This window comes from Ascaphus truei, chromosome 5, assembly GCF_040206685.1.
Source record: "Ascaphus truei isolate aAscTru1 chromosome 5, aAscTru1.hap1, whole genome shotgun sequence".
NCBI classification, from domain to species: Eukaryota; Metazoa; Chordata; class Amphibia; order Anura; family Ascaphidae; genus Ascaphus; species Ascaphus truei.
Genome location: NC_134487.1, coordinates 32,827,716 through 32,850,987, shown reverse-complemented (window position 1 = coordinate 32,850,987; position 23,272 = coordinate 32,827,716). Strand labels below are relative to the sequence as shown.

Genomic DNA, 23,272 nt, shown 5'->3' with positions numbered 1-23,272 from the left:
GTTGGAATTCTATGCTCTTATTTTGGCCAAAATATCGTTTTTTCTATGATAACTATATAGCGGGCCATATTCAAGTGAGTAGGCTTAAAAGTACCAGAAGGCCTTTATATTTTTATAATAGATAACTATCCTTAAAGTAAATGGTGCCAGACGGGGTCCTATAGAATAATATGGCCCATAATTATGTGCTAAACTGTTTTTTTTCTTAATGTATCTGAATGATTGATGTGCCTGGAAAGATGTTCTTGTTACGCGGGTGTTCTGACACAAAACGTATGTGTGCCTTTCCTGTCTGACCTGGCTATGTATAAAAGGCTAGAAACTATCATAAATGCACGAGACTGGTTATTTGGCAGTCTTAAACCGAGCTATGACCATTCCTTCTTTTTTTAGGTGAATGTTAAGCGCTAACATCTGGCCTCCGACATATTTTATCTAATTCACTGCTTGTGCTGCACGCAGAAATGAACTACTTCATACAGAATCCCAAAGATTAATTGGCATTATTCCACTCAGTGTTTAGTTACAATGATTACAAGATTTGTGCTTTCTGTTTTGTTGAATGTATAATTTGCAAGAATCATATTCACATCTTTGGCCTCAGTTGGATCACACGACTAAAATGAAAAATGTTACACATGAGTGAACCAATAAAAGGAGTATTATATAGTTGATTTCCCACAGTTTGACCCTTTCAAGATTACAGTAAATAATTGACCCATATCTTAAGATAAGCTTATTCCATCTCTTTCTAATAACATACTATAGCAGGAGTAGCAATTTAACCAATAAACTTTAGTATATACAGTCATCATTTTAAAGAACACTCACTACTGAGGATAAAAAGGATGTCGGTTGTAAAAGGGTAACAATGGGTATGTATCCAATAATTAACTCGTAGGCAATCAAATAATTAATTCAAATAACTTGGTCATTACATTATTTACTTGAGTACTGTAATTATTTAGACAAAGTCAGAACTAATTTATCACCGCAAAAGATAATGTGTTTTGTCGCAACTGCTCCAAAATCAGTTTGTGAAACTCTCCACATTAAGAACAGAGTGTAAAGCAGAATATTAACTCCTACTATTGACACTGCTCAACCTGCAAACTACAGCACGCAGAGAAACATTGGAGTAAAGTGCCTTGATACATTGGGAGGGAAGAGATACAAACTGAAAATATTTTTCCTTGCCAAACTTGTCCTCCATATTTGCCTTTGTCCAGCAGTGCGCAAACTGGGGGGCGCGAGACTGAGTGCGGGGGGGCGCAGGGTTTACAGAGGCCCCGCGCACTTCCCGAAGGCACTTAAATTAAGTGCCGGGCGAGCTGCAGGGCCTCTGTAAACCTGACTTACCTTGGCTCCGGCGGCTTCTCACATGCGTCGCCATGGCAATTTGGCGTCAAATGACGCCATGAGGTCATGTGACATCACTGGCAACGTGACGTCATGACGCCGGAGCCGTGCCGGAGCGGGGGTGAGGGGGGCGCAGAGATGAGGGGGACCGCTGGCATGGGGGCGCAGGGAAAAAAGTTTGCGACCCCCTGCCTTAGTCCATACGCTATGGGATTTCATCAAGGAATGAACTTAAAAAAGTACACTTACCACTAAAATAATTTCTTTTGCTACCGCGAAAAATGTGAATATGAGTTAACAATGGTGTAAGAGATGTGTGCAGAGGTACGTAATGGAGACTGGTTTTAAGGTGAAATTAAATAAGGCTTTATTGCGCCTGTTGCTTTAAACACAGCAAACATGTGAAAATCCACAAACAAAATCTGCTCCACGTTGGAGTATATTTACACTTGTAGTCCAGCGATTCACTAGCCCAAATCATAGAGACATTTTTATATATATATATAAACATTTTGTATATATATACAGTAGACCAAAATGTGTAATAAAGAGTAGTTTTGCTTGTTTAAATAAAAAGCAAAATATATATATATAGACAGACATAGATAATCAGTCTTATAAGTAAAGTCTTATCTGTCTCGTAGTTGTAGGGGGAAGGCTTATCTCTTTCCTGGGTTGCTGCCTTTTCCTCAGGTTATCTCAGCATTCAGGTGTAGAAGTCTTATGCGCTCCAGACATCTGTGATCCCTCTATCAGTCTCATCTGTGAGACTCAGGAACCTCTGCTCTGTCTGTTTCCTTGGTCAGCCCAGTTGTGGACTAAGGAATCTCTCTTCCTGTCTCAAAGGCAGGCTTTTCTAACCAACCTCTAATCAGCCAGGTGGTGTTGGTTAATTGACAACCAGCAGTTAACCACCACACTGCTGGATTAGAGGCACCTTTTTGAACAGGGACAAATCCCCTGTTACAAATGGCCTGTTACTAGTGACAAGCTACAAACTAGTAATGTCACTACAAATGAATGCACATTGAGACTGCAACAACAGGTCTCTGAATGAAAGAGTGTCATTTTAGATAAGTAGCAAATACCTCCATAATGCTAAATCCCAAGGACATTACTTCCTTCTCATTCTACATGACCTGATACTGCCTTTGATACTGTTGAAATAATTATAATAATAATAGTTTGTTCTTGTATAGCGCTGCTAGTTTTAAGTAGCACTTTACAGACATTTTACAGACACCGTCCCTGCCCCGTAGAGCTTAAAATCTATGTTTCTTGCTACCTCATTCATCATTCCCTTGGTGTATCTATTGCTAACTTCTCTTCTTCATATGTTGATCTATGCTGGTGTAGGCTTAATTCTGGGACCTCTCCTCATTTCTCTCTATGCACTCTCCCTTGGTGACCTTATTAATTAATTCGGCTTCAAGTATCAGTTATGTGTAGCCCCCTTTCCCTATGCCTAAGGGAACTACGCAGAGAACTACGTGTGCTGCTGTACCTGTTGCTCATAGGAGGCGTAAGCCTCTGGGAGCCTGAGGTGAACTCTTTCTACTTGCGTGCAGCACCTCCACCTATAAGGGATCTCAGCGTTGGCGGGATAATCCCTCACAGGAACCAATATACAGTAATGAGTAGTATACCACACGTATGTATATAACTAAGCTTTACTGTACACACTCGAAACACAGATAACACAATAAACGGTGCCCACAATATAACACAGTGACCCAACACGTGGTGGTTCCCCCAAAAGTACTGAGGGTGCCGTGGAACCAATAACCCCAGGTGTCCTGTCCCAGCAATCCCACCCAAGTGTGAGGTAGCGCTACCCCTGTAGATGTAGGTGGACGTTGGGTACCTGCCTGGGTACTCCAGTACCCAGGTGCTGCTTGGCATGGTGAGTTGGAGCGGTTCCCACGTCGTAGCGAGGACTCCAAAACAAATCCCATCTCTCCTAAGGGTCCTGATCCTCCTCTCAGTGTGAGCTCCAGCCAGAGTGGTCCCAGGCCACAGTGTCCCGTTTTGGCCGATCAGTCACCAGTGCAACAGTATTACTATAGTACTAAAGGGGAAGGGTCCCTATCTGGGGCCTTCCCTGCAACACTCCGCTGGGGTGGCTCAGGGCCTAGCTGGAGCCTAAGGGGCACTATCTAAGTCTAATCCATGGGAGCACTGCTCTCTGGATGCTGCCTTTCAGGTTGCTGCCTCCTTCTCAACTGACCACGCTGGCTCCTTGTTCCAAAGGATATCCTCTCTTTCCCTCCTGCACACATCCCATTGGCTGGGGAAACCCCACGTGAGCAGTCCCTCCATCTAGAGATTATGAGACATGTAGTCCCAAACTAGTCCAAGATGGCCGCCACACTATTTTCCCACAATGCCTTATGGGGCTTGTAGTCTCTTATGGCTTTTGAAGCCATTCCAAGATGGCCACCGCTCCGATCACAACTGCGCATGCTCAGCAGTCCGAAGCGTCTGCTGGCGCCACCTCTCCCCACTCACGCGGAGCTCCGGCGGGCAACCCAGCAGTCACCGGCGGTAAGGAAGTGTACTCTGCTACATATGCAAATGACAAACAACTGTATCCAACAATACTGAACCTTACATCTGCAATACAGTTCCAAGTTTTAAACAATCTCATGAGAATCTCATCGTGGAATGACAAGTAAACACCTTAAACCTTATGGGGCCTATGCTAGTAGCCTTCATAAAAAAAATCGCTGGGCCGTTTACGCCACCAGTTTTTCTAGCATTGCTATCACTGTATTCAGAATGCCTTGATTACCTGTGATAGCAAAATTCCCAAAACGGGCAAGTAGCCAGCGACGTGATGTTTGCCTCTCTCAAACGAGCTCACCCGGCGATTTCTTTCAGCTGCAGAGAGCTGCACAGCGAGAGCTGCCACTCTCTGTTCATATCTCACCAGCGATCAAGAGTTTAGTATAAATTGTAATACTAGTGTAGATGAGCAGGGGGTCTCTAGAGCAGAACCGTGTTGATTTCAGCTTCCCGAGATACAGGCTCCACTATGCATTTTATTCCTGCGGTCACGTCACGCAAGACATTTAAATGCATAGGAGATACTGGCACCCCGTAACGGGGCCTGTATCTCGGGAAGCAAGGGGTCACCGGACCTCAAATCAATGCGGTTCTGCTCCGGAGACCCCCTGCTCATCTACACTAGTATTAACATTTATATTAAAACAGCTTCATTACCTTAGCGCCCAGTCGCTAAGGCAATGGAGGGGTTAAACCTTAAAAGCCTGTTTCTTGGGGCAGAGGGGGTAGATGAAGGGGGTAGTAGTCCCAGGGTGGGTGGTTAGGCCTGTCTGGCAGGTTGCGGGAGCAGTTAACCCCAACCCAGTTGGAACTGCTATGGTAATGAAGGGGTTAACCAGTCCCCTTACCCCCAGAAGGCCTAAACATCCATCCTTGGGGCTACTACCCCCTTCATCTCTACCCCCAAGAAACAAAAATAAACACAACAACTCTACTACCCACCTTCTCTACCCGCAATAACCCCCCCACCCCAAACACATGCAGTACAGTAATGGGCAAAATGACTACTATCCAGATATGGATAATAATGCATTTGCCCATTATAAAATCAAACATTAGCCAGCCAGCATTAATAAAGTAAATAAAACATTCAACTTATCCCTGCCACGATGAAGGGTGTCCTCGTCAACATACTGCAGGTCCATATCCTTCGATGCCAGCAAGAATACAAGAAAAAATACAATCTAATGGTTCCTAACCCCTTAATCACCTTAGCGGTTAATAACTGCTATAGTAATTAAGGGGTTAACCCACCCTAACCTGCTACCCACCCAGGAGGCCTAACCACCCATCCTGGGACCACTATACCCACCCTGCACCCATTGATTGGCACAGTGGTATATCATACCCATATAATATGGGCATGATAAGTCACTATATCACTCAATGGTCAACCTAATAAAAATAATTAAGGCAAAAAATACACAATAATCAAAGAAATACACAAGCACCTAAACACCCCAACAAACTAAAAGAACTAAAAAACCTCAACTACACATCAATTACATTAATCTATCACTAAAATAGCAAAATAATTACAGTTATGTTATTCCAAAACATAAGAATACAAATAAATAAACATCTATCCAACCAATCAATCAAATAAATAAAACTAGTAGTAAACAAATAATTAATTTAAACCAGTAGCCAACCAATAAATTAAATAAATAAAACCAGTAGCCAACAAAACAAATAATTCATTTAAACCAGTAGCCAACAAAACAAATAATTTAAAACGCTAACCAATCCTAAACAGTTCTAAAAACAAGCCATCCAAATTCAAAACAATGTAATCCAAACAATAAACAGAAATAAAAAAAACAACTATCAATAGAAAACAAGCATTTGCCAAAAAATGCATTGCTGTCACCGTATTTATCTGTACCCAAGTAATATAGTATCAGTCAATGGACAATCACAAACATAAAAATAAATAAATACAATAAAAAACCTGCAAAAAGACATTTATACATTCAATATTTTTTTTACCTTTAGAAGTCTTCACCCTCCGTATCCTGGCGTATCTGGAAGCTCTCGTACTGCAACGTCATCACCCGCAACCCAACGCCATCCACCTTGAAGATCAGCATCAGGTAAAAAAAATCTTCTTTCTTTTATCTTCTATCACTGTCTTCTATCTTCATCTGTAATTATTTTCTTCTTTTCATCTTTTCTTTAATGTTCTTTCTTCATCTGTCAATCCAAAGTGCCCCATGTTAAATCCTCAACGGATGTTGACTTGTCAACTTCTTTACATTTTAGGGTCACAAGGTACAGCTCCAATCCGGTTGGACGCTGTATCATGTGCCTGTCTCTTTTTTTTTTAAGGATGTGATGTCATATCCAAGGGACGTACGTTACATCCTAAAACCACACGGCTATATCACATGGTATTACAGCCAATGGGGTTTGCCGCTAAGGTAATGAAGTTGCCTGTAAAAGCATTTTTATTGCATGGGATTCATGGGAGTTCATGGGTGTCTCCAGAACTGATACCCATTAATATAAGCACCAGAGGGTACTTATATTAATGGGTATCAGCTCTGGGGACTCCCGGCATGAATCTGATGCAGGAAAAATGCATTTATTTTTCTAAGTCCTCTCTCACCACCTTATCGGCAGGTTCTCACCACTGTCACGCAAACTTTTCCTGGCGGGTGGATTTTCCAAGGAAATCGCCATTCTATTGCCTCGATTAGCCCCTATAACCTACTCAAGGCTACTAGAATTGCACAAATACGAGAACCTGACGATAAGTGGCTTTTCGTGGCTCGCCTGACTTTTTTTATTTTTTGGAGAAAAAAAATGCAGATAAAGGCTTACTGAATAGCAGTAGGCCTTTTTGGTGAAAAGGCCTTGATAAGTGTCTTATCGAGGCTTATAGCATAGGCCCCTATGTGTCAAAAGACTGAGGTGCTTATAATTCCACCTAAATCAAGTGCCATTTTGCCCTTTTTCATCACAACCAGTAATACTACAGTACAATCCATCCAGTTACCCATGTCTGTTTGTGTCATATTTAACTTTTATTTTTCTACTACAGTACTAAAAGGTCAATGCATGTCCTCATTCTCTCCCATCTGGGCTACTGCAACGTTGTCTTCACTGGCTTCCCTGAACTTGCAGATCTTTACCCTTCAATCTATTAAAAATGCTGCAGTAAAGTTAACCTTACTCTCCCCTTGATCAGTATCTGCTTCTCTCCGCTGAAAACTCTTTGTTGGCTCCCTATTAAATACTGTATTAACTACAAAATTATTATCTGTTCTTTCAAGGCTCTCTCCTCCTCTGCTCCTCCGTATAAATCAGCGTTAATCTCTCATCATTCCCCTACTCTCTATGCTCTGCTCAGGCCTGTACAGTATGCTCTCTGTACAGTATGCTCTCTGTACAGGAGCAGCTCAGTGAGTAAAGACACTGACTGACACAGAGATTGTTGCAGGGGAGCCTGGTTCAATTCCCGGAGTCAGCTCCTTGTGACCTTGGCAAGTCACTTTATCTCCCTGTGCCTCAGGCACCAAAATCATAGATTGTAAGTTCCACGGGGCAGGGACCTGTGCCCGCCTAAATGTCTCCGTAAAGCGCTGCATACAATTAGCAGTGCTATACAAGAACTTGCTATTATTATTATTATTCTCTGTCCCCTATGTTACTATGGCTCTCTTCCACCTCCAACTCTTCTCACTTGCTGCACTCCCTCTATATTTTCATCTGAAAATTCATGACATTTAAGAAAGCATTTGCAGGAAATAGTCCTAAATGGCCACTAATCACTACAGTAAATTATTATTTAGAGAATCTAATCAATGCCCTCAAATGTATTCCTAATATATTTCTATAAGTATTCCCACATGTTGATTACATTGTGAGCTCTTTTGGGCAAATACTCCTTTCTCCCAATGTTATATTTATGTATTGATGCACTTCTCCTATCTGTATTATTGTATTCCCTGTATTGTAATTGTATCGTACAGTAAGTCTTGTAAAAATTGTAAAGCGCTGCATACCTAGATGGTGCTATAAAAATATACATATATACAACACAGATTAAAATAGAAAAAAAGTAGCCCTGCTGATATATAAAAAAATGTAAAATAGGATCATACTATCTAATACAAAATATATACTGTATGTATATTCGGTATGTATAGACAGAGATTGCACAACGTACAGTATCTGATTAAACTAGCATGTTAAGCAAATTTACAATTTTAATATTTTCAGGGACATGAAAATAGTTTTTGTCACTAGTTTTTATTAGAGATGGGCAAATTCAAATTTGCTGCCAAATTATTTTTTTTGGGGGGGGGGGAATATTCACAAATTTATGGAAATTTGAAAAAAAAATTGAAGAATATTTTAAAATGCACAAAATAAACAAGAAAAAAAATAATATTGAAAAAATACTCTAAAATTCAAAAACTAGAAAATAGTGAATATTTTAAAATAAGAGAAAATAGAAAGAATAATTGAAATTATGAGAGAATATTAGAAAATATAAAAAAGGGAGAAAATGGATAATAAGTATTAACTCTAATAATCATATCTACTGAGACACTGAGTACAAGTTAAAGGGTGTTTCCTTTCCCTGATTTTCTATTGTCTATTCATTCCCCCTATGCACCTTTGTCACCATGCATTTATACTGTTAAATTGAGCTGTAGCGAGAGTCCACTTCCCCATCCTCCTACCTTTCCCTTTACTATTATGAGAAAATGGATAACAATGAAAAATTCCGAATGTATTAAACAATATTACAAAATTGGAGAATTTTTGAAAATTCAAGAAAAATATTTGTGTATTTAAAATATTTGAGAATTTGTGAATTTAATGAATAAATAAGTACGCAAATTTAATTTGAACAGATGGGCCATCTCTGATTTTTATATCCTAAACAAAAAGCACTCAGCGTGTTAACAGTAACATAGCATTCATGATTAAAAACTAATTTACAGTACTATATAAAGCTCAATACTTACTTGCATTTGTAGTTTTCTGGAGTGAAATTGTGCTTATGTGGAAACTGAGAATCCCACCGCTGACACTGAATTCCATTGTATGTAGTTGTCATAGATCCACGATATCCCTCACCTTGCCCTTTAATGCAGTCTACTGTCATGTCAGTGTTGTTCATACTGCTGTGATCTAAGATGGAAAACATTCTCATTAGTTGTAAATCATATTTATAGTTTATTTGAAATGAGCTTTGTCAATGGGAAAGATAGCCTGGTCTATTGTAGTGTTGGATGGAAGTACTTCCATTGCTAAAATGTGCATTTATTAGCTCCAGTATTACCAGTATTACTATGTAACTATGTAACCATAGGGCAGACAATACAGTATAATGCATTAGGAGTTAAATCATCTATTAAAAATATGTTTTTAAGTATCTATTATTCATTTATTGTTACTTAACTCAGGGGGCGCAAACTTCCTGCGCTGCACCCCCCCCTGCCTGCTGCTTAAACGATCGTACGCCCCCTTACCTTCAATGGAGCATTAAATGACGATGCGGGGTCATGTGATGTCACGTCCCATGGTAAAGGCATTATTTGACGCTGCGTTGCCATGGAGACGCATGGACAAGAACCAGTAAGTAAATTTACAGAGGCCTCACGCTCTTCATGCAGGGCCTCTGTAACCGCGCCCCCTCCCCCAATAATGTCTAGCGCCCCCCAGTTTGCGCACCGCTGACTTGACTACAGCTACAGTAGTACAGTCTATGGAGTAAAAGTGTTGAATGGCCCAAACTATTGGATGCTTGTAAGAAAACTTGTCAGCTCTACCGGCAATTGGGTGATAACAATTAGAAAGTAAGTAAATGAAAGAGCTATGATTTTAATTGTCATTTAAATCCTTCATACAACAACATCTGGACCACACATACATCATTCACGTTGTACACTGTTGTATTCCAAGATTTTATTTGGCAATCCCTCCAGTATCTAATTTTGGGATATGCCAGACTTTTATATTGCAATACATATAATAATGATAAACATTTACTGGACATTATGCTGAGGGACATTTTCCCTGGAAACTCAAAACACTATACTGTAATCATTTTTGAAATGTATTACCAGGTGAACATATTCAATCACACATTGCTTTCTCAATTGTGGAACTTCTACAATTATTGGCCCAAATGTTATCTGAATGTTTGTTTCTTTAATTCATTGATTTCAATATACAGTATGTCTTAACTGGTCTATACACAAATGTAAAACTTCTGGCATTCATTTTGTGCAGTTAAAGAACTGGGTAAGTGAGTGAATACTAAGTGAATCAATAAAGTAATTTCTGCACATTACAATATCACTATCTATTAGCAAATACAGTATTGTAAACCTCTTGAGTTGTTAAGAAACCCCAAGAGAAGTTGTTTATTATAAAGGTCAAATAACTCAGATCTACAATAACATGTGTGACTAATTGTGACAGAAATGAATCATAACAGTATTCAGTAGATCTTTGCTGTAGTTTAGGAAATTGCTGACATTTACTGAAACTTGTCTTTATAACTTTTATGATGAAAATAGCCTCTGCATGTTGCAATTTCTAAACAATGCTGTTTGTAAAAGTATAAGATGTAATAGTAAATGCTTAATTAATTCAGAGCAGGTATTTTGTATTGCATGCACTTTGCTAAATTTTCTATCTTGTTTTCTATTGTGCTATTTTTACCTTTATTGATAAGAAATACGTTTTTATTAAGAAAAACAATCAATGTATCCAGTTTCTGGTCCTCCAGCTGACTACTGATTTCATAAAAAAAAAATGTTTTCCCTATAATTAAATGTTTGATACTTGTTGGCTGGATGCTGTGTGAGATACTGCAATCACCAAGCTGCAATTCTTTTAATAGCTTTTAATGTTGTAATCTTTATGCAACATTATGTAAAAACATAGTTAATAATTTAGAAATCGCATGGCCCCAATATACTGTATCTCTGATATTGTTTCATTATGAGTTTGCTCTTCTTGGTTAACTATAAACATTAAACTGACTAATACAATACACCACAAGAAAAATGATCCAGTAGTTGTCCAGTCAAGATCTGAAGATAATTATTTATAGGGAGATGGAGGTAAGAATCCCCAGTTGTCAGTCAAACCTTAATCGGGCTAACAACAACTGCTTGAATCTCTCTAGTAATGCAGTACTGCAAGAACTGGAAGATAGCGTGAAAGCATAAAATGGGATATTGTTGGCCTAAGTAAAGTAAGAAGATAATATGAAGGCCTCACTGAGCTCAAAAGCAGACACCTATTATATTAAAAGAAGTACAGAAAATGGAAGAGTCAATTAAGTAGGCTTCATCATAAACAAGCCATGGAGAATCAAAGGATAGTGTTAGACAGCCAGGAGAGAAAAACTAGGAAGAGAGAAATGTAATGGAGCATGAAAGTCCATCTGAAAAAGAGCTAAGAGTCATCATTCAGTTTATAAAGAGATACAAGCTTTAAAACTCCCCAACGTCAAAAGTCACAGACAATGAAGGTGTAGACTTCTATGACGAAATCAATGAATCCACTTAACAATAAAGGAAATTGATACTGCAAGATCACTCTTCGGGGCAGAGATTTCCTTTCCCATTGTCTGATTTTTGCTGCACTTATTGTATTTTTAAAATTCCCTGTACTGTATTCTTTGTGAAGCGCTGAGTACACTTTTGGCGCTATATAAATAAAGACATACAATACAATACAATCACTATAGGGAATATCAATGCAAAGATTGGTGCCCAGCAGAAAGATAAAGAATAGGTTGATAAGTACTGTATATGCAACAGGAATGAACATGGAGACTGCTTGGTAGAATACATAGAATTCATTCTTCAAGAATACTCCAAATAGAAAATTAACATGGAGTTGACCCAATAGAATTAAAAATGAAATTGACTATATTTTATTCTATTATTATAATATTATTATATGTAATAATATATATAACAATAATAATAATTTTATATATATATATATATAAATAAATATATATATATATATATATATATATATATACAGTCTAATATAATAATATATAAGAATAATATATATATATATATATATATATATATATATATATATATATATATATAACATAATAAGTTATCACCAATTGGTTCGTTGCAAATTGCATCCCAATGCAAAGATAGAAGGAAGAAAACGGATTAAAAAGTAGACAAAAACAAACAGTAAGTACCTCAACAATAACAGCAAGAACTAAACTAAAAAATTGCTTTACTTTGCTCCAGATTTATGGGGATACTTCAACAATCATTTAACACTTATGAAGATTATAGTTAAAATCACAAAAGAAACTGGGGAAACTACTAACCAAAGAAAAATATGAGATTAGACAAAGTAGTTACTGAGGAAACACCATGAAATTAAGCAATCAGAAGATTCAAGAATAAAAATTGAGAGCAGTGTAAGATAATTTGCAAGCATATAACGGAAGATGTACAGTAGGAAAATGTTACTGCGATATGGTGAAGAAGACTAGCAAAGATAACAACAGTTTAAAGAAGAGTAAGAAGTAGACTTATGTTTGGAAGAGGAAAATCATCACACTCAAGCAAAGAGGTTGATCAACAATAATAGACTGCACTTATCTGAAAGAGAATTGAGGACTTCTATAAGAAATTGTACAAGCACACAAGGCATAATCAAGCAGACAATGAGAGGGGCAACCAATGATGTACCATACGGTATTTCGTTCCAGCTCTAGGAAAGGCAATAATATCCATGAAGAATGGGGAGGAAAGATGGAATTACAACTGAAGAATTGAAAGAAGCTGGGGATGAAGTAGAGAAAATCCTTCCAAAACTCTTTACATGCTGCTTAAAAAACAGGAACATTCCAGAATAATACTGTAATACCATACTGTAGTTATCCTCATCTATAAAAAAAGGAGACAATGAAGACCTAACAATTATAGACCAATCGGTCTACTTCCAATCACTTAGCATACCTCAGATACCTGGGAATTATGCTAAGCAATCATTAGCATATACAATTAGCATATTTCTCAGGTATCGCAGGTGTGCCCATTTCTCGTGCATAGGTCTCTCTTTCTTTCTCAAGACACTGACTCTGTAAACAAACCTGGTTTAATTCCGCTGGACACGTCACTTTATCTCCCTGTGCCTCAGGGTGGGTAAAAAAAACTGTCATAAATCCTCAACCGTATAGCATACAGCAAATGAAAAGAATCAGTTATGAGCACATTCACATGTCTCAGATAGGTCTGCAACTCTGCTTTTCACCGTTATCTCCTAGTATACAGCGCTCCCAGCGCTTCTGGGAAATTATATGTAAATGAGCACAAAGGGTCACCTTTTGCTTCAAGTCCATATTGACATGATCCCCTATGAGCTCATGCCTGCTGCATTAAACAGCCTTTCAGCACAGCCTGGGTTAAGTGCAAAGCCTGTAAACCTGCTCACAGACAGCTTTCTTGACCTTTTGGGTCTCATCAGTGTGAGGCTGGTTATACTGGCTTTGCAAATTAAAGCTGGGATAGGTCTCAACCACATCTTAGATAAGTTATGGTGGGTCAAAAAAGTGACAAAAACCCTCCACCGTATACAGTAGCATACAGCAGATGAAAATAATCACTTATGAGCTGTGTGCTGTATGCTATACGTACAGGGTTTTTGTCACTTTTTTTACCCACCATAACTTATAAGGGTGTATAAATTAAAGTGTCAGTGGGCTGGACATATCCCAAGAAGAAATAGGAAAAAGATGGTACTTGACTGGATTCCAAGGAATATCAAAAGACCAAGACCAAAAGTGAAATGGGAGGATGAAATCCGAAAATGTGTTGTAGCAAGACATGGAAGAGATGCATGGAACCGCAATACCTGGAAGATCATTGAGGAGGCCTTCATCCATCAAGGGGTCGACAGGGGATGAAGATGATGCTGTTAGGCACAAATCATGTTGCATCAAACTTACAGGAGATGTATTTGAAAACATAGGAGATAATGGATGTAGCAGTATCCAATATTAGAAATATCCCCCACAAAACTAAATTTCTAAAAGCTTGTTTTAATTTAGCTTTTTGGCGTTATTTGTAGCTTTTTGCTCTTCCATGTGGTTGTATAATCTGATGTTAGGACTGTTTTTATCCTTTTAGCACATGTAGGATTTTCTATACTGTGAGCATTCACTATTACAGGCAGTCCTCGTTTTACAACGCTTCGTTTTACAACGAATGGCTTATCCAACGCTATGCAATGCATACCTATGTTCATTTTTACAACGCCAAAACGGCTTATCCAACGCTCTTACGACGCTTTGCAAAGTTGTTTATGTGTATATAATATATATATTATACTATATAAATATTATATTTTTATATTATGTTATATATTATGTTATATTATATATATAATACAGTATATACACTATATAATTTATGTGTGTGCTGCATATCTTATTGTCTGCGTAAAATATTTTGTGTATTTTAGCATTAAAAATGCCTTCAGGAATGGAACCTTTCATTTAAGCAGTGTTCCTATGGGAAAACGTGTTTCGCTTTACAACGTTTCGCTATCCAACTTCATTTTGAATAACGCATTGTGTCGGATAACCGAGGACTGCCTGTACTTCCAATTTGCAAGCTTAAAATTCTTAAATGCAAAGAAACCTTCCATCCAAGGGCTCGAAACCTATATATGATTATATATGAAACCTTACAGTATATGTTTTGTTATTTAATAAGTCACCATCACCCCATTATCATATATTTCAAATTCTGGACAGATTAATGCTTAGGAGTGGCTCAGTGAGTAAAGACACTGACTGACACTGAGATTGCTGCAGGGGAGCCTGGTTCAATTTCCGGTGTCGGTTCCTTGTGACCTTGGGCAAGTCACTTTATCTCCCTGTGCCTCAGACACCAAAAACATAGATTGTAAGCTCTACGGGGCAGGGACCTGTGCCTGCAAAATGTCTCTGTAAAGCGCTGCGTACAATTAGCAGCGCTATACAAGAACATGCTATTATTATTATAATTCTCCCTTGTAGAGAAGTTTGAAAAAAAATTACGAATCTCATTTCAAGACATGCACAAATCTCTATCTCCTTGACAAAGATTATTTTCCACAGATCAAAATGCATGGGGCAAATCCTAACAATACTAGTATTTCTTGCATGACAAAAATACTCTAATTAGCTTAATAGTGTAGAAATGTTGCACTATTGAAGCATGCATTTACGTAAAGGAAGATATCATTCTTGTGATCAATAGCATGCTCACTGACCAAGAACGTCAATAGCAAAAAGATAGACTTTCTCTGGTAAAATGTGTTTGAACCCACACGGGCTGAATGTATTAAAAAGAATCTTAGAGGTGAAGATTGACAGCAACAGCTTCATTTCCAATCTGTTTACAGCTTGGCATCCTGCTTAAGATAAGGAAAGGGGAAAAGGAAGCATTACATTTTGTTTCAACTCACCACAGGGTTTAATTGCACAGAACTCCCAGGGGGTTCCAGGGTCAAGCGAGTAACACCAAGGTCGGCTCTTGCCATCAGGGTTGCGACAGTAATTATCATTCAGGCCCTTGTTAGGATATCTAGAAACAGCAGTGAAAAAAAACTCACAAGTGTCATCCAAGCATGACTGACAGCCACAGATCTTCAGTTCATCTTTAAACAACCCAATTAAGTGTTGGTTTCACGGAACACAGTATGGCATTCCAAGCTCATTAGCAGAAATAGTATTAACAGGAGGAAAGCCCATTATTTTTCCTGCTAATGAGATCTGCAATGTTCTGCTGGTTACTTGAGTAATAAAGGGATTATGATTATTGTTTTTATATTATTTGTTTTATCTTGTTTGTTCCCTGTTGCCTCATGTTAGAAGAACATGTAGTGTAAAATCACAGAGGCATATTCTATAAGCTCCCAGATCGCCAATCCGTGTGGCCTGATGGACGGGAAGGCAGGTCTCGAAGCTTAGAGAATAGAGAAGCTTAGAAGCTTAGAGAATATTGCTGGCAGAATAAAAAGATAGTATATCTCCATGTCTCATTCACGACAGACTCCCCAAATGCTGAAACAACTGCATTAGGCATCTTGGGGTCTGGAGCCATGATGACTAAGCAGTGCTATTCTAAAAAATAATCGCTTGAATAGGCTAGTGCAAGAATGTTTCTTGTGTGTCTAAGAGAGAAGTAGTGGCTCAATGAGTCGACACTGATTCTGCCAATGTTGAGTTTAAATAAGGGGAACCTGGTTCAGTTCCTGGTGTCAGCTCCTTGTGACATTGGGTAAATCACTTAATCTCCCTGTGCCTCGAGAACCAAAAACATAAGCTCATCTGGACAGGGACTGTGTCTGTAACAATGTAACAATCCTATGTGCAGGGTACTGCACACTATACTGTAATTGTAAAGTGCTTTGAGTCACATTGGAAGAAAAGTGCTGTATGAAATAAAGATTATTATTATTATGTAATAGCACCTCCTAATAAATATGGGCCTCTGTATTTAGGTTGGAATGCACCAGCTTTATTTAGTTGCTATGCACCTACACTGGGAGGCTAGAAACAAGTTATTATTATTATAGTCTATAGTCTATTTGCAAAAGTGCCAACGTATTCCGCAGCGTGGTACAATGGGGTACAGAGTTGTGTATAGTACATAAATAGAATGACATACTAAATAAGGACAAACAAGTTCAAACAGATAGAAAAGGTAATGAGGTCCCTGCTCATAAGAACTTACACTCTTGAGGGAATGAGGGACAATGTTGCAACAAAAGTTAAAGTGGCTGTTAATTGTGGGCTGCAGTATGACTCAGGGTGGCATAAGGTCCAACCGCACAGCCGAACCCATTAAGGTTTGGGGGTGTGGATGTTAGGGTGTGATAGTGTGGAGTTTGTCCCAGTCACACAGTTGGTAACAATAGATTTGGGGTGGGGGTGGATCTTAGGGGTATACCCAGGGCCACCGATAGCTTTCCTGGGGCGCAGTACTGCAGTTTCCACTGGACCCCACCCACCCGCAGTGTTGGTGGCCTAGCGAGACCCCCCTCTATCTCTCCCACCCACCTCTCTCTCCACACACCCCACCCCTCTCTCCCTCACTCGCCACCTCTTTCCCACACTCCTCTCCCATAAACATAATACCCCCTCCTCCACATCACACACATGACCCCCCTGCACATTACACACATCACCCCCCCTGCACATCACACACATCACCCCCTCATGCATATCACATCCATAATACTCCCCTGCAAATCCCATCCCCCCCGCACATCACCGCCCTCTGCACTGCACATCCATAATACTCCCCTGCACATCACATCCCCCCTGCACATCACATCCTTCCCCTTGCATATCACATACCCCCCCCTCCGCATCACATCCCCCCTGCACATCACCAACCCCTGCACATCATGTCCATAATACACCCCTGCATAAAACCCCCCTGCAGAATACATCCTCCTCCCCTGCACATCACATCCTCCCCCCTGCGCATCACATACCCTCCTGCATATCACATCCTCTCCCCCTGCACATCACATAACCCCCCTCTGCATCACATACCTCCCTGCATATCACATCCATAATACTCCCCTGCACATCACATCCCACCCTTGCACATCACAACCTCCCCCCGCACATCACATCCCCCTGCTGCACATCACCCCCCTGCACATCACATATAATACTCCCCTGCACATCACCCCCTCCCCTCCACACGTGCGCGCACCTTCAAAGCCACGTAGTCCAGCCACCGAACTTCCGGCATAGGGGCGGGGCCTACACAGGAGGCTGCAAGAGCAGCGGAGAGAGGCCTGCTGCAGTGGGGGAAAGCTGGGACCCAGCAGCTGGACGCGGACCTGCCGGTCCAAGAGCAGCTGGGGCCCAGTCAGAGGTCAGGCCTAACTGCCAGCGCCAGCCGGCAAAGCTCCCCACAGCCTCCGGGGCCAGGACAATTTCCCCGTCTCCCCCCCCCCCTTTCGAATATACCAGAAAGGTTTCCTTGAAAAGGAGAGTTTTCAGGGAAGCTGTGAACCAGACAAAATATGCAGTAAAACCAAGATAGGGCAGGTCAAGTATTCAATGATCTATTTAATTTATACACTTTCATACGTAATATTTTTTCACATATTTTCAGACACATTTAAGAGACATGTGGAAGAAAGCAACCTCCTCTGGCGCTGAGGCAAGGATGTGGAGTGGATAGGGAACAAGATTCTTCTTTTAACCGATAACCTCAGGAGAAAAGAAAAAGACAAAACATGCAGAGAGCCTGCAATACCCAGGGAAAAATAAGATTATAAATGAAAAAAGCAATTTATTACACAATATTAAAAATAAACAGTAAAATACCAAATGATCTTTGAGCTTGCTCCGCCTTGGTAAAAATTGGAATCCTACTCACCAAAAGTGAATAGGACATGTGCAATGGTTTAAAGGTCTTTTCCGCCGGATCAACCGATCGCCATGGGTTGCAATACATCTGCTGCTGAGGGAGGATCAACTTCTATGCTCCGTGGAAATTTGCTGCCGGAGAACACTCGATCAACTCCTCCGCTGACTTCACCACTGAATGTCCACTGCTACGGTGTCCCTGCGGTGCCAGAAAACCTTCCAACGCATTTCGAAACCTCAAATGATGGGTTTCTTCGTCAGGGAGCAAGCTCAAAGATCATTTGGTCTAGTGCAGAGGCACTTGCATATTTTAATGTAATGCATTGTATTTTACTGTTTATTTTTAATATTGTGTAATAAATTGCTCTTTTCATTTATAATCTTATTTTTCCCTGGGTAATGCACTATTGCAGGCTCTCTGCATGTTTTGTCTTTTTCTTTTCTCCTGAGGTTATCGGTTAAAAGAAGAATCTTGTTCCCTATCCACTCCACATCTTTGCCTCAGCGCCAGAGGAGGTTGCTTTCTTCCACATTTCCCAGTCTGGTTGAAAGATACCAGAACAATCTCTTCAGGCAGCTCCAGGACTACCAATTGGACATTGTATCTCAGGTCGTTTTCATATCATTTGTTTGCATGAGCGCTGGTTTTGCACCTATTTTTTCACCACATTTAAGAGACAGTTCACATACTTTGCCTGTCTGTGTAAAAATGTAAAACAAATGTAAATAACCCTTATTACAGCCCAAACATTTCGTAATCGTAACTGTAATTTAAATAGGTTCTCGTAGCTGTGTCAGACCTGTTGCAATTGTGCACAAAATGAATGAGTGCTTCGACAGTAGGTGGTGTGTTTTTTAGTTGGACTGACAGAATATATTTTAAAGACAAGCTTTGAAAAATAATGCTCTAGATGGGATTGATGCTCTTAAAAGCTTCTTTATACAATATATTCTGCCAGTCCAAATAAAAAAGGTATAATCTTCTATTCATATACAATTTGAATAGGATATAATTTAATACCTCTTCAGTTGCATAAAAATGTTGTTAAAAATATTTGTTGCGTTTGTGCCAATGCAAATGGAAGGTTATTTAATGGAAAAACAAATGGAAGGTTTGTCATGGAACAGAAATACCCATGTCTGCCTTCTCTGTACCCCCCCCCCCCCCCACCCCCTCCCCCCACCCCCTTTCGTTGGCAGTTCTGCCTGCAAGCTGTATTTGGATGTTACTTTCTTGCATTTCACTCCCAGTGCAGATGGAATGGATACATTATGTTGCCTTTTTTCCTTCCAGTCTGTCACACCCCTGGTTGCCCTGGCAACATCCCCAGTCCTCCAAGTTAATGGGCTTTCCCATTCCCCCCTGTCCCTGCTGACAGTTAGTATGGCCTGACCCCTATCCCTGTGTCACAAGCAGTACCCACTGTCTTTTACTTCCTGACATTGGCAGAGTGAGTACATTCACGTTACACCCCTATGGCAAGGCCAATTCTTTTCACCTGCCCTTACTACAAAGCACCCACAGAGATACACATTTCCAACACAAACATCTTATCCACAAGTGCCTGTTTTTATTGCTGCTTTCCTAAATAAAGTGAAGAAAATATACAGGACTTGTTGTGCTTTGGAAAGAGGGCTGAGTTGAAGCTAGCTTGATTCATTCATACCCTAGACATGACCCTGGATCCAGAATAAGGTTATTTAAAAATAAACCAAAGTCCAATTGAACAAGTCATTTTTTAGCTTTAAAAAAGGGAATTTCCGTACAACATCATCATATCGTCTTAAGAAGCTTGTACACTCAAGCATAGGCAAAATAAGTACAGATCAAACAACGTATCTCTTAGTCAAACTACAGACTTCTTTTGTTAGAGCGAATAGAAAACTGCACGTTAAATCTGTGCAGCAAAATAAATTAAACTATAAATAACATACAATAAAATGACATAAAAAGATGTATTTATCCTAATATAGGGGAATGGAAACGATCCTGTTCCACTTCGGTCCAGATTTTTCTTTATGACTATTTCTGCTGCTCCTTAGTAAGGCTTTCACTTCAGCCCTTAACCACCTCCGGTTTATATAAAAAGATAGAAGTGCAGAGAGAGATACTACATAGTGTAGTATGTTTGATTACAGAATAAAATAAATCTTGGCCACCAGTGATGCACTCCCAAAGGTAGGATATACATAGGCTCCTCACAATGGCCCAACTGTTAAAGGGTCCCTTCTGTAACCCCCTTGCAACACATCCACTGTATCCATGCATTACTCCGGCTGTATCCATCCACCTGTACATGCCCTACGTGTTTCATGAGTTCAATTTCAAATGGGGATATTCTAACTGACGTTTATTACCTTATATAGGCATCTGCTGCTGATCATCAATTAATTTATTATCTCAATAAATACCTTATGTATCTATAAGAATTAAGCAATAAACTAAAATCACGATATACTGTATATATACAGTGGCAAGGAAAAGTTTGTGAACCCCTTGAGATTTTCACATACTGTACTGTATTTCACAAACCAAAAATTTTATTAGATCTTAATATAAGTCCTAATAATAGATAAAGATAACCTGATCAAACAAATTACACAAAAACATGATACTTTTTCAACATTTATCTTTCAACACATGATTCAACATTTAATATCCACGTGTGAAAAAGTTTGCAAACCTTTAGATTCAGAACCTGGTGGCACCTCCTAGAGCAGCAATGACTTCAATTAAGCATTTCCTGTAACTGCTGGTCAGTCTCTCACATCGTTTTTGAGGAATTTTGGCCCATTCTCCTTACGGAACTGCTTCAATTCATAACGCACTGTTGGCTCAGCTTCATCTCACGGACATATGGCTTGACATTCTCCTCTAGAATCTTCCAAAACAGAAGATGTCATGCGTGTATCAATGATGGCGAGCTGTCCAGGTCCTGAGGCAGCAAAGCTGCCCAAACCATCACGCTCCCACCACCATGCTTGACATTTGGGATCAGGTTCTTCTGTTCAAATACAGTGTTTGGTTTTTGCCAAAAATAACGTTTCCCATTGAGGCCAAAAAGATCTACTGTACATTTGACTCATCTGCTGAGAGAATATTGTTCCATTAGTCTTGTACATCATATATTTGCTCTTTGGCGAACTTCAGACAGGCAGCAGTGTTCTTTTTAGGGAGCAGTAGTTTCCTCCTGGTCATCTTTCCATGAAAACTAGTGGTGTACCGAGTACCCGGAATTACCGGCACATTTTCAGCTACCCGGACATTACCCTGACCCGGCAACTGAGAAGTGGGCTCGGCGCTGGGTAATACCCGGCGTCGGGTAATGTCAGGGCAGCTGTAAATAATCTAATTACTTACCTTTCCGAAGACATCTAGGACCAGCAGCAGCAGTCCTGCGATGGTGGCAGCATCAAAGGTGTCTTCAGCCGGCAGGGGAGCTGCAGGAATCACTTCCACAGCACCAGAGAAGGTAAACAGTGTCTGGTGTGAGCCGCTGGGGAACCACGTGACCGGAGCAGGAGACGGAGCGTTCCTATTGGACAGCCATCTGCAGGACTGCTGCTGCTGATTCTAGATGTTGCCGCCACCCTGCAGTTAAGTGCCAAACAGGGTAGCTGGGTACCCGACCGGGTAGAACCTTTAATTTTGGCCGGATACCCGTTACCCGTTTTTTTTATAATTAAGGACCCGGTCCAACACTAATGAACACCATTCTTGTTCAGTCTTTTGCTGATAGTTGAGCCATGAACACTCACATTAGCCAAGGTAAAGTGGCCAGCATATCCCTGGATGTTACTCTGAAGTTCTTTGTGACTTCCTGGATGATTTGCTGGTTTGTTCTTGGAGAGATTTTGTTAGGATGACTGCTCCAGCGTTGAGTGACTGTGGTCTTGAACTTTCTCCATTGGTAGACTGTCTGACAGTGGATTGTTAGAGCCCACATCCTTAGAAATGGTTTTGAAACCATTTCTGTGGTCCTCAGAGACTTCTTTTGATCGTGGCATGACGTTTTTCCAAACTCACAAAGTTTCTGATCTTTATATAGGGTGGTGCCTCCCAAACCCTTCTCCTGAAGTTCTAACTAACTATTTATACACCTGATTATAATTATCCCCTTTAATTTTGCTCAATAAACCAGGGTTTTACTTACTTTTGCACATAGCCTGACTCATAATTACTCATTGTTTTTCTAATTCATACATCATTTTGTTTCATAAGACATGGAATTAGTTCATATAACCCTTATTGGATATTTAATAAAAGACTGGTCCTGATTAAAGAAGGTTATAATAGAAAAAATATGGCATTCTCCGGAATTACCATTGGGGTTTACAAACTTTTTCTCGCCAGGTCAACCATGAACTCCTCTGTATACCAAAGTATTCTAGAGTCAAATGTGAGGCCATCTGTCCAACAGCTAAAGCTTGTCTGAAATTGGGTCATTCAACAGGACTATGATCTCAAGCACACCAGCAAATCTACAAAGAATGGCTGAAAAATAAAATTATCAAGGTGTTGCAATGGCCAAGTCAAAGTCCAGACCTCAACCCAATTGAAATGCTGTGGCTGGACCTTAAGAGAGCTGTGCATAAACAAATGCCAACAAACCTCAATGAACTGAAGCAACGTTGTGAAGAAGAGTGGGCCAACATTCCTCAACAATAATGTGAGAGACTGATAAAGTAATACAGAAAACGATTACTTCAAGTTATTGCTGCTAAAGGCAATTGAATCATAAGGTATACTTAGTTTTCACACATAGCTTCTCCATTTTGGCTTTATTTTTATTAAATAAATCATGACACAGTGAAATATGTCATGTGTTGTTGTTCATCTGAAGTTGTATTTATCTAATTTTTAGACCTGCTAAGGAACAGATGATTGTTATTATGTCCTGATATGTAAAACAATATAATTCAAAGAGGGTGTAATTTGTACACCACTGT

At 39.8% G+C, this 23,272-nt stretch overlaps 1 protein-coding gene across 3 annotated transcripts in view; it reads right to left on the bottom strand.

The window, feature by feature from the left end:
• Positions 1-23,272, bottom strand: part of HGF (hepatocyte growth factor) — a 129,277-nt gene that overhangs the window by 48,655 nt on the left and 57,350 nt on the right. For all 3 annotated transcript variants that reach the window (XR_012801604.1, XM_075599581.1, XM_075599582.1), the window contains exons 7-8: positions 15,394-15,512; positions 8,904-9,069 (exon numbers count right to left, since the gene is read on the bottom strand). Coding sequence is in view for 2 of the 3 variants with exons in the window: in XM_075599581.1 (XP_075455696.1) it covers positions 8,904-9,069; positions 15,394-15,512 (285 nt within the window). In the remaining variant the exon portion in view is untranslated. The remainder of the gene's footprint in view (positions 1-8,903; positions 9,070-15,393; positions 15,513-23,272) is intronic.